This window comes from Anopheles moucheti, chromosome 2 (assembly GCF_943734755.1).
Source record: "Anopheles moucheti chromosome 2, idAnoMoucSN_F20_07, whole genome shotgun sequence".
Lineage (NCBI taxonomy): Eukaryota > Metazoa > Arthropoda > Insecta > Diptera > Culicidae > Anopheles > Anopheles moucheti.
This window is the reverse complement of record NC_069140.1, coordinates 93,514,395-93,529,867: the sequence shown is the minus strand read 5'-3', so window position 1 is coordinate 93,529,867 and position 15,473 is coordinate 93,514,395. Positions and strand designations below refer to the sequence as shown.

The window sequence follows — 15,473 nt, the reverse complement described above, 5'->3', positions numbered from 1 at the left end:
CAGAAAACTTGCCCCAAGGGACCTACGGTCTCTAATGCACCCAACAACCGCGAGAAAATGGAGGTGAAATCAATTTTGAAAAGTATTATTTACCGCCAGAACGTCTTCGCTGTACAAGTGGGTAGGAATTATATTGGACGACGAAACTGCACGGAATAGCATGGGAGAAAATAACAATTTGTGTGGAGAGGTTGCAACCGTTCAGTGCTGCTGCTGCAATGTTTTAACTTGAGAAGGTAGTTGCTGAGCACTACAAAATTTAATGTTTTCAATGAAAATGCCAAAGGACACACAGGAATATATGCAAAGGTTGTGTTCTTCTAACTATTTAAGTGTTTTTATTCCGTCAGACAACTACCATCTCATTGTAAAATAAGCTTTGTGGGTTATTTAAGATGAAAAAAAAAACTTAAAAAACCAATCGGATAAAACATCCATTAACGTTCTTCCCGTAATTCTTTCGTTACAGTATTTCCAAATGTGCCGTCTGCTCCGGGATTGTCCTGCGTCGGTGAAGACCGTAAGTAGCTCGTGCTCCACGGAACCGTTTAATAATAATCGTTTGTTAACATTGCGCGGTAGACAGTGCACGCTCGCTCCCTGTCGCCTCCTGTTGGAAGATCTACGTTTTATCTACTGGTCCGACTCCATTCACTTGCACAGTTACTTAACATTCCAGCTGGTATGGTACGTACGTACGGGGCTGTCGGCAAAAAGAAGACGGGGCTGGCGGAAATTGAAATGGTTCTTCGCCAAAAACCGGCTATAGCATCTGTGTCATCTCGACCTAAAAATAATGGTCAACTGCAATCGGTTGCACACGGACATCGGAAGAAGGTTGCCGCCCCTGGTGCGATGGGGCCGTTTCGGTACAATGCGTTCCAACTATTGCAACCAGAATATCAACTGCTGGCTCCAAATATGAAGCTTTTACCTCGATAGCAATGGCAGCTTGTCTGCCTTGGCGGGTAGGTGCCATCTTACGGTCGCTTCCTGCGCACTCCACCATCAAATTTTGCGAGCGCCGCCGGTCATAATCATAAAATAGTCAACTGCAACTGTTACTACAGTCGTCCGTCGCAACCCCGGACAGCTTCGGCGAACGGCGTCGCAGCATAACGACCGACAAGGGCTCATAACTAGCTTCATGATCTTCATTAGAGTGAAGAAAATAAGCTTTTTACTTACGGTTCCACCCGGGTGTTTGGTGAGGCTATCGTAGCCTTCGGGTGGATTCGGCTGACCGAGTAATCGTGGTGAGTTGCCGCAGGGTTGTGTGTTCCGTGTTTTTTTTCGATAGTATATCGGCAGGCGGCTGTGCGCTATATTGAAACTACGCCGAAATTCTGCGACATTTCACCGACACACACACACACCATAGGGAGAAAGCGAGCAGAGGCCATCTTCTACGCGGTTAGAAGCTATAAATTTTAGTTCCGGTATAAATCATACCGGCGCTGTGCAACGTTCTTCTGAAACTGGTTCCGTTGCAGCTGCCACCCCATGCAACCGTGCCGGGAGGTAGTGTAGCGAAGAAAAAAATCTATCGTCTTGGCGCATTCGTGCCATCGGTGCGCCGTGAAAATAGAGTTTATAGTGGTTGGTAAGAAAAGCTTTTTCAGCGTGCAAAATAGCGAAGGGGATAATGCATGGAGGTTTTCTTCGCACGAACACCACGCCAGGTGCTGTGATTCATCGTCTATTTTCCGCCTTCGATTAACGCCAACAGCTTGCAGTTGTTGCCAGTGGGTGCCGCCAGAGTCGTTTCGGTCTGTATACTTTTCTGTAGATCGCTTGTGTCCTATCCCATTTTTCGCCAGTCACGGGATGGTAATTGTAAATTATGATATACTGTTTGAATAATATACAAACAAATGTGTTGCATATCATGAGTTAACAATGTGATAGATGTTGAACAATGTTGAGATAAGATTAGTCTTACCATATAAAACCGTGATTTGAGGAGTGAATAATAAGAATAGTCGCCCATTGAATAAGAAGTAGGTGTGCCGATCTCCACAGGACACGACCTAGTTCTAGAAATCTATCCAGATTAAACTCTCTAATGTCCTTGAATGAAGAACTCCTGAGGATGTAGTGTTGAAGTTTCATCGGAATACAATGAACTTATGGCCAACTGATGGTTGACGAACTGAATCTACGGAAGCAGTAGATTCTCTTTGATTTTGCATTATTTGGATGTCAATTTTGAAATCACTAGAATACTAAATTACTATTGTTCTTCCGTATCGAAAGTAGCGGTCCTACTTCGATTTTAATATCTTTGTCGTGCATTGGCCTACATTGGCTTAATTGGATATCTGTGTCTTGGAAAATCGATCGTCGATTTAATCTATTCAGGTTGTGGTGGTTTTGAAGCCATACTGAACGTTTTGTCGGGTCCTGAATTTTTATAATTCTCCTTTTCCGTATAACATCAGGATAGGGTTTGACTTGCTATTTATGGAAATCCTTGAATTTAGAATTTAATTCCAGGATAGTCCAAGAGTTGGACTGATAGCAAAGAGTTTGTACTTCTTTGGATACGTCAGCGGAGGAATTAGGTTTGGTAATATTCTATAAAATGTTCGAGTGATTTTACCTGCTTAAGAGATACGTTTAGTAGATGTAGATTTAAACTAATTATTTTATGCTTAAACTTGGCTTTGGGTAATGAACATTTTCGAAGAAAAAAAAATCATTTTTGAAGGACATTTTCAACGAACCTTGCACATTTACGTCAAGCTATATACTACGGAAATGGTTATTGATTTAGTGCATCGATACTGCCTTGAATAATTAGTTTTGTGCTTTTATTGTTTTGGCCCAACCCATGATTGATCATCCAACACCTTACGCAATTACGCCGAACGACAATGGCAGGAAGCGTCTTAATTGCGTGAAGGTAAACGTCAACTCACGCATGCCGCATTAATGTTGCCTTGGCGCGTGGGCGCGTTGTGCCTTTTCCCCGTGCCGGAACGGGGTGATAATCTCACGCGAATCGCAACGAGCTGAAAAGGAAATTTTCCCGACGAGAACATACAAACATCAGCGAGGAATTGGTTGTGCACGCTTCAATTAACCTCGTTTTCTGCGTGGTGCGGTTAAATAGCAAAGGGAATTTTGCCCTTGTCCGCGGGAGTGTGGATTTCGTAGATTCCTTCACGCACAACAGTATGCCACAATCGGTGTTGCCGACTGCGACACGCAATGCAAATGAAACGCAACGTATCGCAATCAAAATATAATCTTCAGTTCCGCGCTACTAAGGGGGTCGATCCGTTTAGGTGGAATTGATCTGTGGGTCGGTACGCGCATATCATTGCAAACCTCACCTCAAAGCAAATATATAATTTAAAACTGTATATCTGTAGGGAATACTATCTCTCGATGCGGTTGAAGCCATATATAGCGGAATAATCCAATAAAGGTTTTTTGTTATGAATGTCTGTCTAATAACTAAAGATGTAAACTTACAACTTTCAACTTAAAATTATTACTTAAGGTTAAGATTGAAGCTCCGTAAAGGTGGTTGACAAATGAATGATTAAAGTAATTGAAGGGAATATCGCATCTGTGTGTAACATTTGTTATCCTCTTTAGGTATACTTCAAGATAAAAGAGTTGGTTAAGGAATAGGAGTTAGTAGATTTTGTAAATGGTGTGTAAGATTGTTAAAGTCACATAACTCTATGCAGAAATCCATTGTTTGACCACTGTTTGTTCACAGATGTAGTGAATCGACCCGCAAGAATCTCGTAAATCTCGCAAACGATATCGATCGTTTCGTTCTTTGAAGTTGCAGCCCAAACGCTAACGATGACTTCGGTGCGTTGGTTTAGCGCGGATCATGCCAAGCCCTAGCGAGGTCTAGCACATAGAGACATGCTTTCGATCCTTTAGAACAGTGCATTGCGCTCCGATTGAATCCAAACTATACCCGCCCCACTCCAGTGTGTGTTTCGGTTCCATCGCACGAATTAATAGATACGCACTTCCCTGGGGTTGGCGCAATGTACGCAGTACAGCTAGGGCCGTGCGTAGCTGTCCCGCGTGCGAATATTGTGTCCCATTCTCGACCGTGTATCCCGGTGCGATGCATCCCGACAGGGGATTTTCCAACTGATTAAACCGATTCCTTTGCAACGCGCTAACGAGCCCCACTGTCCGTCTATGGCGACACAATGGAAAATCAGTGGCGCAATCACGGGCAGAAGCCGCCTTGTTTTCCGCTTGTTCTCACGAGACGCGATTGCCAGACGGGATTGGGAGGACGGAGATAGGACGGGTGTCGTCTCGAGTGATAGTTTATTCATTTCTTGGGGTTTAGACGCTTTTGGAGGCGTGGTGGCGCACATGCAGATGGACCTGCTGCTGCTTGCTGTGCTGGCCGTGCACGTGGAAAAAGCGGTGCGCTTACCGATGGTATTCGTTGATTTACATTGACGTTGATTGGTATCGTGGCCATGTGTGCGCTCGTTCATCGGGTTTTTGCTCATTCGCGTACGGCTGTTGTTCAGCTTCAGCTGTGCATGGTAACACGTGGCCTCTTTACGGGAATCAGTGATCCAGTTAACGGATTCACCGTTCCGAGAATGTCCTGGACGAGTTGCCTCCGAGAGCTTTAAATGAGATTGGGTACGATTGGGATGGAGGCATCACCATGAAGCAGCGATTTGAAGCCACTTTAAAGTCCTTCCAGCTGTCCTGATGTGGCGTTATTGTTTGGCGAAACAATGCACAGTGTGTTATTATACCTTGGAGTGAGTACTGTTTGAGGGATTGGTTAGCTGTTGGAGCTGTGAGAGCTAGGAAAATTACATCTGGGATTTCTCGTTGCTATACACCCCCATGCCAATTCCGTTTCAGGCAGACAGTCAGATAAGGTTAATTTATTGAAGAGATTTGGAGAAAGAAGGCTCGGCATCAACTGGACTGCTGAAGCCTAAAATTCCATGCAATCTGTCAGAATTGTGTTGCTACGATGCAGTTATGAGTTGGGAGATTGGCTGTTCAATTTCAGCTTCATTTGATGGACTTGCTGTGTGGCAGTGTTTATGCTGCAGGTAAGCACGCTCTAGCCATCGGCTTTGTTATGAGCTTGAAATTGTAATTAAATCATCTCTCTTGCTGGCAACCGAAGCATGCACAGCAGATTATGCTGACCAATTTTCCGGTTGCCTGTGGGAATGCGGAATCAGAACCAAAAAGCAACCAAGCTAACTGAACGGCGTAGCTACCGGACGACTGCCCCTTTTTATCCCTTAGAATCAGCAACGCTACGAACCATCTATTTATCTAAACAAGGAAGCAACTTCGCTAGCGGAAGGAAGTAATCTGCGCATTGTCTAAGGCAGATTGTCTGATGAAGGTAGGCTTCTTCTGGGGCTCATTTTCGAGCGTTTTGTGACGGCCGTATAGCCGATGTCGTACAAGCGCTGGAGCGATGTAAGATTGCAGGAAATTTAGCACGGAATGTTGCTTACTCAACTGGTCGTAATTGCGATGCAGTAATTATATGCGTATAGTGCCTTATGTTTGTGTGTTTTGAGGCGCGTAAAGTGAAATGTTCAATGTCTTGTTTGGGTGTTAAATATTATCGTTTTAAGTATTGTTGCAAAGTTTGCGATATTCTCAGTAGATCTTTAACAGCCTCGTTTATAATCAGAGACGTTCAAAATGTATTACTGGTCTTTTCTCGATTGCAACCGGAATAGGACGCGATCCTCGAAATGCAGTCCTTTTTATTGCATTGCTGGTGGCGCCCTCTCCCGTCATTTGTTCCAAGCTCCGATCCTCCAGATGGGCAGTTTGTGTCAAATACTTTGACAAGTATAATTATTGTTATGGTTAACCTTACCCTACACGACTTTCTTTTTACATATTTAATATTTTTAAATATTTGGAGGAAAATCATATTTAATTGTTCGGTTGTAAATTTGCAAGAGTTCTCGTTCTGAATAGCTCATTTAACGCCCCTTAGTTGTAATAAAGTAAAACCTAATAATCAAACAAGGACTGCTATAGCGCAAATATATCCGGGGAAAGATAAGCTTTGCTGTCAAACTTAATTCAAGCCAATCAGAGAGCATCACAAAATGATATAAAATAAATAAATTAAACATTGCCGAACATCGAACGAAAATGTTTTTTTTACCGGACGCAGTGAGTGTAGTGATGGCAAAGTGTGTCTGATGCTCGACTGTTATCAGCAGCCGGACACGTACGTGCAAATTAAACATGTTCGCCTATTGATTATCATTCGCTTTCGCCATGTTGTCCGTGTTGTCCGTTTGTGCGTAACGGAGAATTATCGTGGGAGGATGAACACCAGTGACGATGTTTACTATTCGATCAGCGGAATGTTGTTTTTGGTAAGCGGCCATGAATTACGTGCAAAATGTTACGTTTTTGCAATCGGGTTTTGGTGTTTTTTTTTTCTTCTGTTGCTATTTGAGGATAAAATAATGGCAACATGGGCACATCAATCTCCTGCACCGTATAACTAACGTTCAGTCCACTCGTCGGGTAGAGTGTTTTTAGTATTTTTTTTGGTTATTTATTTGACACAGAAAGGGTTTAGTTAAACAAAAAATGTTGAATTTCTTTTCTTTCTTTTTTCCATAACATTTAGCTAACCTTCACGAGTTAAATATTTTTATTTCACTAAGACGATCAAATATTACCAGCCACATGTTCCCGGCCCTATAGGCATGTGATGAAAACAAGTCGAAACGCTTATGTGTTGTGCTCTCCTTGGTGCGCAGATAAAAGCGAACCAATTTTGCACCACGTACAAACCATCGCCCGTCGTCGTATGCGTATGCAAATTGTGCATCCAGTTGCCAACGAAAAGTTCACAGCTTTGAACGTACGATGAAAGCTTATCTATTTGTGATTCTTTTTCGTTTCTGACTGCCATCGCAAAATGTATAAAATGTGTGAAAAATAACGAAAGCGGCTCGATGAACAAAAAAAGGGGAAATTTTTAATTCGTCGTGTGTGTGGTAAGGATACGCTTGTGCAAGCATAAATGGTACACAGTTTGGCCAACCGTTGTTCACCTTCTCCACTATCTAAACTGCTTCTTCTCGCTCGTCCATCGTCCGTTTCCGTTGGCCCGGGGCCAGGCCGTGCGATTTCCTAAGCCCGGATCTCGGACTAAATGCACAAAATGGGCGAAAGTTTCGCAATAAAGTGGGGCCGGCGGTGTGAAAGGCGACTTTAATAGAACAAAAAATAAAAAGCTGCTCCAGGCTAAAGGCGAACGGAAAAAACTTGAACGTTGACAACAAAAAAAACCGCCCACCTCCGATAACGTGCTGGTGTTCTTCCGAGTAGCTCTCTCTATGTTCCAATATGTTGATCATCCATTTGGGGTGAAATGTGCGAATATGTGAAAATAGAGAGAGAGAGAGAGAGTGAGTGTGTGTGATTTGGGCAAAGTTGAAGCTTTTTTTTGGTACGTCCTCAGTACATGGCTATACTGCTGGTTGGTTTCGCCCGTAGGCACGGAGCATATAAATTGCAGTGGAAATTTGTTTATGACACTTTATTTGCCGGAAAGGCGCACCACCATTCGAATGCCCATATAAGGATGGGTGCCGAGTAAAAAGGGAGATCCTCGGAAGATCCGTGTAGATAAATCAAATAAAGTGGTTTCTACAATTGATGTGCTACTTTTTTCTACTCCCCGAGTCGGTTTGCGAGACCTTTGGCGGAACGATGTGACAGTGTGGGAAGGAAAACTAATCGCTAAAAAAGCTAAAGGGCATTTTTATGCGAATATGTTGCGGTGTTACATAATGCGTTGTGCTTTGAAAACATCGAAGTGAAATTGTGTGCTGTGCTCTACTTGGCAAATTGCAGCAGAAACGTAAGCATCGAGTAACTCTTTTCCAACAACTCCGCAAAGCTGTTCATGGAGATTTCACCAATGCCGGCAAAGCTGAAATGGATTGTTCGGTCGGATTGGGCCGTAATCAGCAGAAATGTACGCTTAACGTGGCGATATTGCGGTGCGTGCCGTTGGTTATAGCTTCGCATTTGGAGCGTCCAATCGAAGTCGTACAAAACGGAGGCAACGCGTGGTTTCTGAAGAACAGAAGGGGGGAAACGTTAAATCACAGATCCAACTACTACTCCACAAACGTTCACTTACTAGATTTCTCAAATTTTCAACACCATAGCACAGAAAGAAGGATTCGGTTAGTAACAACATCATGGAGATAACGTAAACGATGGAGTAGCTGGATAGGCCATGCGAGGCCAGAATAAAGCAACAGTCCGCAATGACAAGATATGTGCTATAGTATTGCACGTACGCGATCGGTCCAATAATGGCCTTAAGTTGCTGGAGATGGCTGCGAAAATAAGGTCGGAAATAGGACTACTTCTTGACCTGTCCAGTACAGTTAAATTTACTTACATCAATAACTCCTCCAGTCGGTACATATGTGGCCTTAGTCGTTGTACAATATTGTCCCAAAACGTATCTCCGCCATCAATCCAATCCAAATCTTGCTGAGCACCGACCAGACTTTTACCAAGGTCTTCCAGCGAATGTAGCAGGATGTCAATTTCCAGCTTAAAGACGCACATCAGCAAATAACACATCATGAAGCCCGTGCAGTACGTTCCTCCCCAGCACATCGTTAGCACACCGTACACAACCTGTACCGGCCAGCCACCGAAGGTAGCGCCCCGAAACTGCAGCATAAAGTCCTCCAACTTCATCACGTTGGTCGCCGTGAAGCATACGATCTCGGCAAAGTTGATAACCATGATGGCGAGAACAAGCCGATTGGTGCTCGAGTAGAAGCTCGCACGCTTTGCCACTGCCCATGGTATGTCCCGTTGGTAGGTGCGATCGTTCAGAAAGGTTCGCAACCGTTCCATTAATGGATAGTGCCGTTCGAGGATCGCGACGCGTAAGATAACTGCACTGAAGTACCACACCACACCGAGAATGATCGCACTGCTCATGCTGTCCTGCCAGTGATGCACTACCCAGTGGGTTTTGTAGACGTAGCTCAAGTAGATCAGTCCGTAGACTGCACGGTACAGGTACCAAAGGGTACGATCGCGCCAACCGCGAGCATTGTAATGGATCGCATAAATTTTCTCAAAATAGCGCAGAATGACAAAGAAGTCGGAACGCTCGGTGTAGTGTGAAATGTGGTTCAGGAACTTGATCCGGGTGCTTTCGACCCATGCGAGCTTCATCTTTGAACAGGGAGCCTAACGAAACTGGATGAAAATTGTGCAATTTATCCTGCTTATATAAGGCAGAATTCATTTGTTTGGATGTCATGGAAACACATTTTTTTTTTGCACAATCAAAACCGCATATGTCAAATGTGTTAAATCTCACACTCAAATTAATTGCTACGCGTGTAACACTGCATTTAATTAAGGACCGTTCAATAGGGTGGTAATTCCACGTAGCATCCTCTATAATTAACCTACCCTGGCTGCTATATACTTTGCCACACACTTTGATCTTCTGATCGATTGATCTTGGTGTTAATTAATGGCGCTAGTGGCACTCCTATGTGTCCAGATTGAAGTACTCCATTATTCGATTTGCAACAATGTTTTAATTTTCGTGCTTTCGGCAAATATTAAAGTAAAAAGGCTTCATTAGTATTGGTTCGAAAGTGTATGGAAAACTTTAAATCTTTCCTGTAACAGCTTGTACAAGGTCCTTAATTTGAATGCCCAATTAAATAAAGCATCCGTATTAGGGAAGGCAAACATTTGCACTCAACGAACGATAGAACTAAAACTCTTTGAAAGGGAGAATCATCTCTACAAGCACAACTAAAACGGGGAGAAGAATTAATGGAATTCATGCCGTTTTTACTTTGCTCCATTTATTAGTTCAGAAATTGTTGAGCAAATAGAGTTTTAATGCCAGTTTTCGCTCGACCTGCATGAATATTTTGGGTTGAACCCCAAAAGGATGGCATGTTGGCACTGGTATAGTGTCTCCCCACACTTTTGAAAAAGACTTTTTCCTTCCCTTACTTGTTGCGGGCCGACGTCGGAAAAATCAATTGAACAAATCTGCTTTTCACTTCCCGAAGAGCAAATTAATCAGCCAGCACAAACATCCGGAAACTTTTACGAACCCCAGCGCCAACGCGTCAAACCCGGCACGGAGCACTTCCGAATCGGACCAGCGCACTGTTCACTGGCAAAGACAAACACAACATTGCTTCCGAAAATCCGTACCATCTCTTGCTGGTTGCTAGTGGAAATAAAAAAAGCTATCTCCCCAAAATGTGGAACCACCGGTGTTTCGGTGTTCCCACTGGTGACGAGATGATGGATCGGTGAAGTCGTCCTGGAGCGATCGACATTGGGCTGTTGCATCTGTTCCGATTGATTGTTCTATGTAAATTTGAGCAATCGCGATTTGAACAGCAGGGGCCACGAACCTGAAGACTTTGGCGCGTAGATGGTTGTTGATGTTTGATTTGTTCCTCCCACAATGGTGAACACCCCCCTGCCCTGCCGATCGCTACCACAATCCAGCAAAAGGTGGTTCCGCCTTTGAACGTAGCACGTCAATCCTTTCGTACCATTTCTCAGGACTTTTCCCGTTTCGCAGTAAAGCAACTGGTGTGTCGAAAGATGATTGTTTTGGAATTTGATTTGAGGATGGTTCTGAAGCACACTGAGAGCCGTTCAATTAGACCTCAATCAGGCTGTCGTCTTTTTCTCGGTACTGCTACACGTGGTATCACCTTTTCTTTTTTTTTGGTGGCTCCAACGAATCATTGGTACAGTATGGTATGGTTGCGAGCTGCTTTTCCACGAAACAAAACACCCATTTCAGCCTACAAACAGGTGATGCAACAGCAATCTGATTCTGCAGCGGGTATTGATCGACAATTGAATGTAGGTTGCGTTGTGTAGCTACGCATGTTTGGTTACTCGTAAGCTTTTCGGTGGAATATTTGTGTTTGCATCATCATCAGGCCCTTCTTTCGAAAACATCATCATTCTGTAGAACCCAGCCATGAGTCTCTGGTGGACTCTTTTCGATTAATGAAGTTCTTCCATCTGAGTAAATACACACGTCTGTGATAATTAAATATGCTGTGTAGTGATGGAGTTTGTGTATTCAAGGCTTTCAAGAAAACATAAGACTGATTTATTCTCTTGAATATTACAATCACAACTACATTGAAGTTGATACAATTTAAGGGATTTCTTAAAATCCAGAATTCAAGCATTTTTAAAAGTGGAAAAAAGTTGACGAATTTCTAGTTACAGAAGCTCATTAGTGTCCTAGCTGACAGAGGGACTCACCTGTTTTGTCTATTCATGTCCAGTTATCTGAGATGATGAGTTATCCCCCAGATGAGTTATCTAAGATTTTTGGAAAAAAAGTTTTTTTTTCTTTTTTTTTAACAATTGGAACAATTTTATTGTTACAATTAATTTTGAACATTACAACTCATAATACTTTTTCATATCGTCCTCACTGGTGTTTTCATACACATTTTCATTGACATCATCCCCGTCATCACAATTTTAAACATTTCAGTTCCATTAAGATTGCTACTGACTCCGCATTTTTTCAAGGATTTGACGGCAATCGCTTCGCTGACTCCTGACTTTGCAGTAATGAGAAGGAGTCAGATTCGAATCAGCCCCTGTTATCCACTTACTCCATTCTTCACTTATCAAACCCTTAAATGGTAGTGGTTGCAGCAGGCTGGTTAGACCTCCAGGAATGACTTCCAGAAACGTTTTGCCTGAGCAACAATCTGTTAAACTTCTGCTGGTAGATGACCTCTACTGATTTTTCATAAGATCTCCAGGTCTTTTGTTCTAAGCATTTTGAAACCACAGATTCATCCCTGTCTTATCAATCCATCCTTTTTCTTAAACAAAACAGTCTTTAATCCTTAAAGCTAGAACAGAAAAGTTACTACCCGAGTATAAACGACCCCCTTACTTGGACTTTAGTGATTTTTTACCTAAAAAGGGGTCGTTATACACGCTAAAGTACGGTAATTTTTTTCCCGCAAGACTTGTAGATTATTTCCGTTGTTTATTTTTGGGTCCTCAGGCTCAAGCTCAGGCATGAATTCTGCCCCAGAGAGTTGGCTTTTGACATGTTTCAAGCAATTAGTACAGTTAGGTAATCTGAAATATAAATGATTGTAAGGAAAAGAAATCTTTATTAAAGCCAAAAAATCAAGCGAATACGGCCAGACAACTCTCGGGGACCTTCAGCGGCCATAATGATGTGTTAAGAAGTTCATCTTTGTGTCAACGTTCTCATCAAAGTTTCTACTGAACGTTTGAATGCGTTTGACGTGCGCGAAGTATTTATTCGTACGGATGTAATCAACAATACACCATCGGATAACATTCGTTCGCAAAAAGATGCTGTTGTACTGTGCTTAATGCACCCGTTGTTCGAATTAAAGTGGTGCATTACATCACCACATTCAGAAGTTCCGTTCATAAACTTCATAGCGCGCATGGAACCATCGAGCATATGCTTCCTTTACCACTCATCATCGGCAGTGTGTATTCGTGTGCATTAAAGAGCTTTCTTTTCGGTGTGCGTCGACAGACGAGTGCGAGTTTATTCCGAGAGCTTTGAATCAGAGATCTCCAGACAAAAAGCGCCAGTGCCGTACGCTGCCGGGTAGTAAAAGTTGGTTTAGTTGCAGATATGATGATAAATTAATTTTTCCATTCTCCCCCCCTGCTTTGGTCCTGCCATCGTCGCCCCCCGACGGCACCGACGGTTAATTGTAGTTCCACATGGCAGATGGAAACCTCAAATCAACGCAAGCTCGTTGAACGATTGTCAAGCGGACGATGGAAAAGTGAGCACACATAATTTATGCACATAATACTTTCGCGTGGTGTAGGATGAACGGGAATGGCTCTCGTCACCGTACGCTTAAATGCTGGCATCAGAGAAACCACGCGTCAGAGAATTTGCAAAAAGTGTGGCTTCTGTGTAACGTTTTGATTGTGGCATTCGCTGAAGAATCCATTAAAGAGATGAATTACCGTCAACGGCCGCCAGATGGCGTCTCGCTCTCACGCTGCCGAAGTCGGTACGGAAAGCTCTCCAAATTTGTCCCACTGTCGGATTTCCACCCCATCTCTGCTCCCCGCCCAGGATTAGGCAGTGGAAATCCTTTTAACCCGTTCGTCAGGTTTGGCGCTCATCGACTTGGCTTAATGACGGCTTGAACCATATGCTATGGTTGAACGTTGCCAAAAAGTAAGCTATAATGTGGCTTTGTGACGAACTGTTACACTGTGAACAGGGCCTGTTTTTTTGTGGTTCTGCTTAAGAAGTCGTCTTCCTCTGCATATTTGTGTGCGACCGGCAACCGGTTGGCGCACATTTAATCCGCATCCCACAGGAAAACGGGGGATTATGAATTTAGTACCTGGCCATCAAACGAAAGGAAACTTTAGACTTTTAGTCGGTGCTGCTCCGGTACGGAAAAAGGGCATACTTCCAACCGGCCCGTCCGCCGCAGTAGTAAGGGTTTTGAATTTTTAATGCATAATGTACTTAACACAGCCCCTCCAGCGGCGCTACAAACGGTGGGGCGGTGCGGAAGTTGCCGATGCGACCGAAACCCTCCTGCCACCATTCCATTCCGTGCCGTTCGTTCATTCTCGCAAATATTGTTCAAGTGTGGTCGGCGAAAGGTCGCTAAATCTTGTTATCAGTTTTGGAAACTAAAACAGTTTTCCCCGGACGCCCCCCCCCCCCCGAAATAAAGCCGAAGACGAAGCTTTAAACGAGTTAGAAGCACGGGACGATTAAATGGAACATCGCTTCTCTTTTTTTTTTTTTGCTGTTGCTTGCCTTTCGAGCCATTTCGAGCTGGGTTGTTCGGTGGCGCTGGAAACTGGAATGATGGTGTTGCTCCCGTCTCCTCTGCAACTAACTATGCCAAAACTTTATGCTCCATGCAAAGCGTGGGACGAAAATGCGTAAATCTCATTTGCAACGGATCGGAAGTGTTTTTGTTGTTGTTGTTGTTAGTGTCCCCAGGGTGTGATGGTGAATTTTATGATGCACTGTTTTTGTTTCGATTTGCCAACGTGCTTCCGTAGCTTACATCGGGGCCTCGGAACAGGGACGTGATGCCCGTAATGCCAGTCTTGATCGAGCAGAGAATACATTATGCGTACAAGCAATTATTAAAATGTGTATCCATACATGTGAGCTTTTTTTTTAAATGGTTATGTAGGAAATGAATCACCCTGTCCTTGTGACATTTGGGGCGAGAGCTGGCAACACGGTTGTCAGAAGTGGGTTAGCAAGGATCAGTCAGTCTGTTTCGGGAAATGACCGATGTCGGATGCACATGAAATAAAAGGAACTTGCATTTTCGTTAATACCCGTTCCTACAGTTATATTGTGTGCAGTTGGAGTGTGTAGACCTACTTGGGTTAAACTTTCAGTTTTTATATGTGCTAAACAACTTATCAGAATCATGTGAATTGAGCTTCCGTATTTAAAGCTTTTTTATGAATTTTTATGAAGCGCCCATAGTGTAATCTGGTAATAAGAGCATTATACTTTGCGATAAAAGTTTTATCAGTTTATAATAGTTTTGTGTTTGCCTGCCCGAGTTTGCACCCAAATTACTTGATGAGATTTATTTTGAGATTACTGCCGGGCGTTTTTGTGTGGATATGATGGAATACATTTCGTGCAGCTCGGCTTGCATAATTCGATAACGCATTCGTACTCCTTGCACATCGCCTAAATTGCATTTTATCGGAGGGAGGTGTTCTCCAGTTTTAAGCTTCGATATAATATCGCATCATATCCCCCCTTACCACGTTACACTAGGGTATGTTGGTAGCACTTTAACAAGAGAATACAATGAAACAGGAGAAACAGGGTTTCCCGTGAGGGTGGGGTAACGAATGGATAACAGTAATGGAATATTAATTTTTGCCTTTAACCCTGCTGCGCCCACCGTGGGCGCCATCCACATCTCCGGTACGTTCGGGTGAAAAGTGTTCATCCGCAAACACCAACGCATCCCGAAAGATGGAAATTGTTGGTAATGGAATGGGTAAAAATGAGAATGTGAAATGTTAAATATCACCAGCCGGAATGTACTTCCCGATCGTGGATAACGAAATGTGTTTGGTCCGGTTACGGGCAACCAGGAAAACCAGATTGCCACACAGCGCAGACAGAGCTCGTTTCGTGAGCCGTGAGCAAATTTTTGGAAATTAATACCACAACCCCTTTTTCGGGGAAAGCGAGGTTTCGGCGTTTCGGAGGTTGGTTTTTTTTTCTCCTCACTTTGCTCGCTAAATTACAGCGAGTGCATAGAGCTTTCATTACATCAGAGTGAGAGGGTGTACGGAGCTCAGGAAGTGGGTCCGTTTAGGCATGTACAACAGAATAAATTGCATCCTCTTATCGAATCCGCTGTTTTCCGCCGCTA

The 15,473-nt window shown here is 43.4% G+C and overlaps 1 protein-coding gene across 3 annotated transcripts in view; it reads left to right on the top strand.

The window, feature by feature from the left end:
* LOC128296740 (atypical protein kinase C) overlaps positions 1–15,473 on the top strand; it is a 104,483-nt gene that overhangs the window by 73,857 nt on the left and 15,153 nt on the right. For all 3 annotated transcript variants that reach the window (XM_053032223.1, XM_053032224.1, XM_053032222.1), the window contains one exon: positions 470–520. In XM_053032223.1, coding sequence (XP_052888183.1) covers positions 470–520 — 51 coding nt within the window. The remainder of the gene's footprint in view (positions 1–469; positions 521–15,473) is intronic.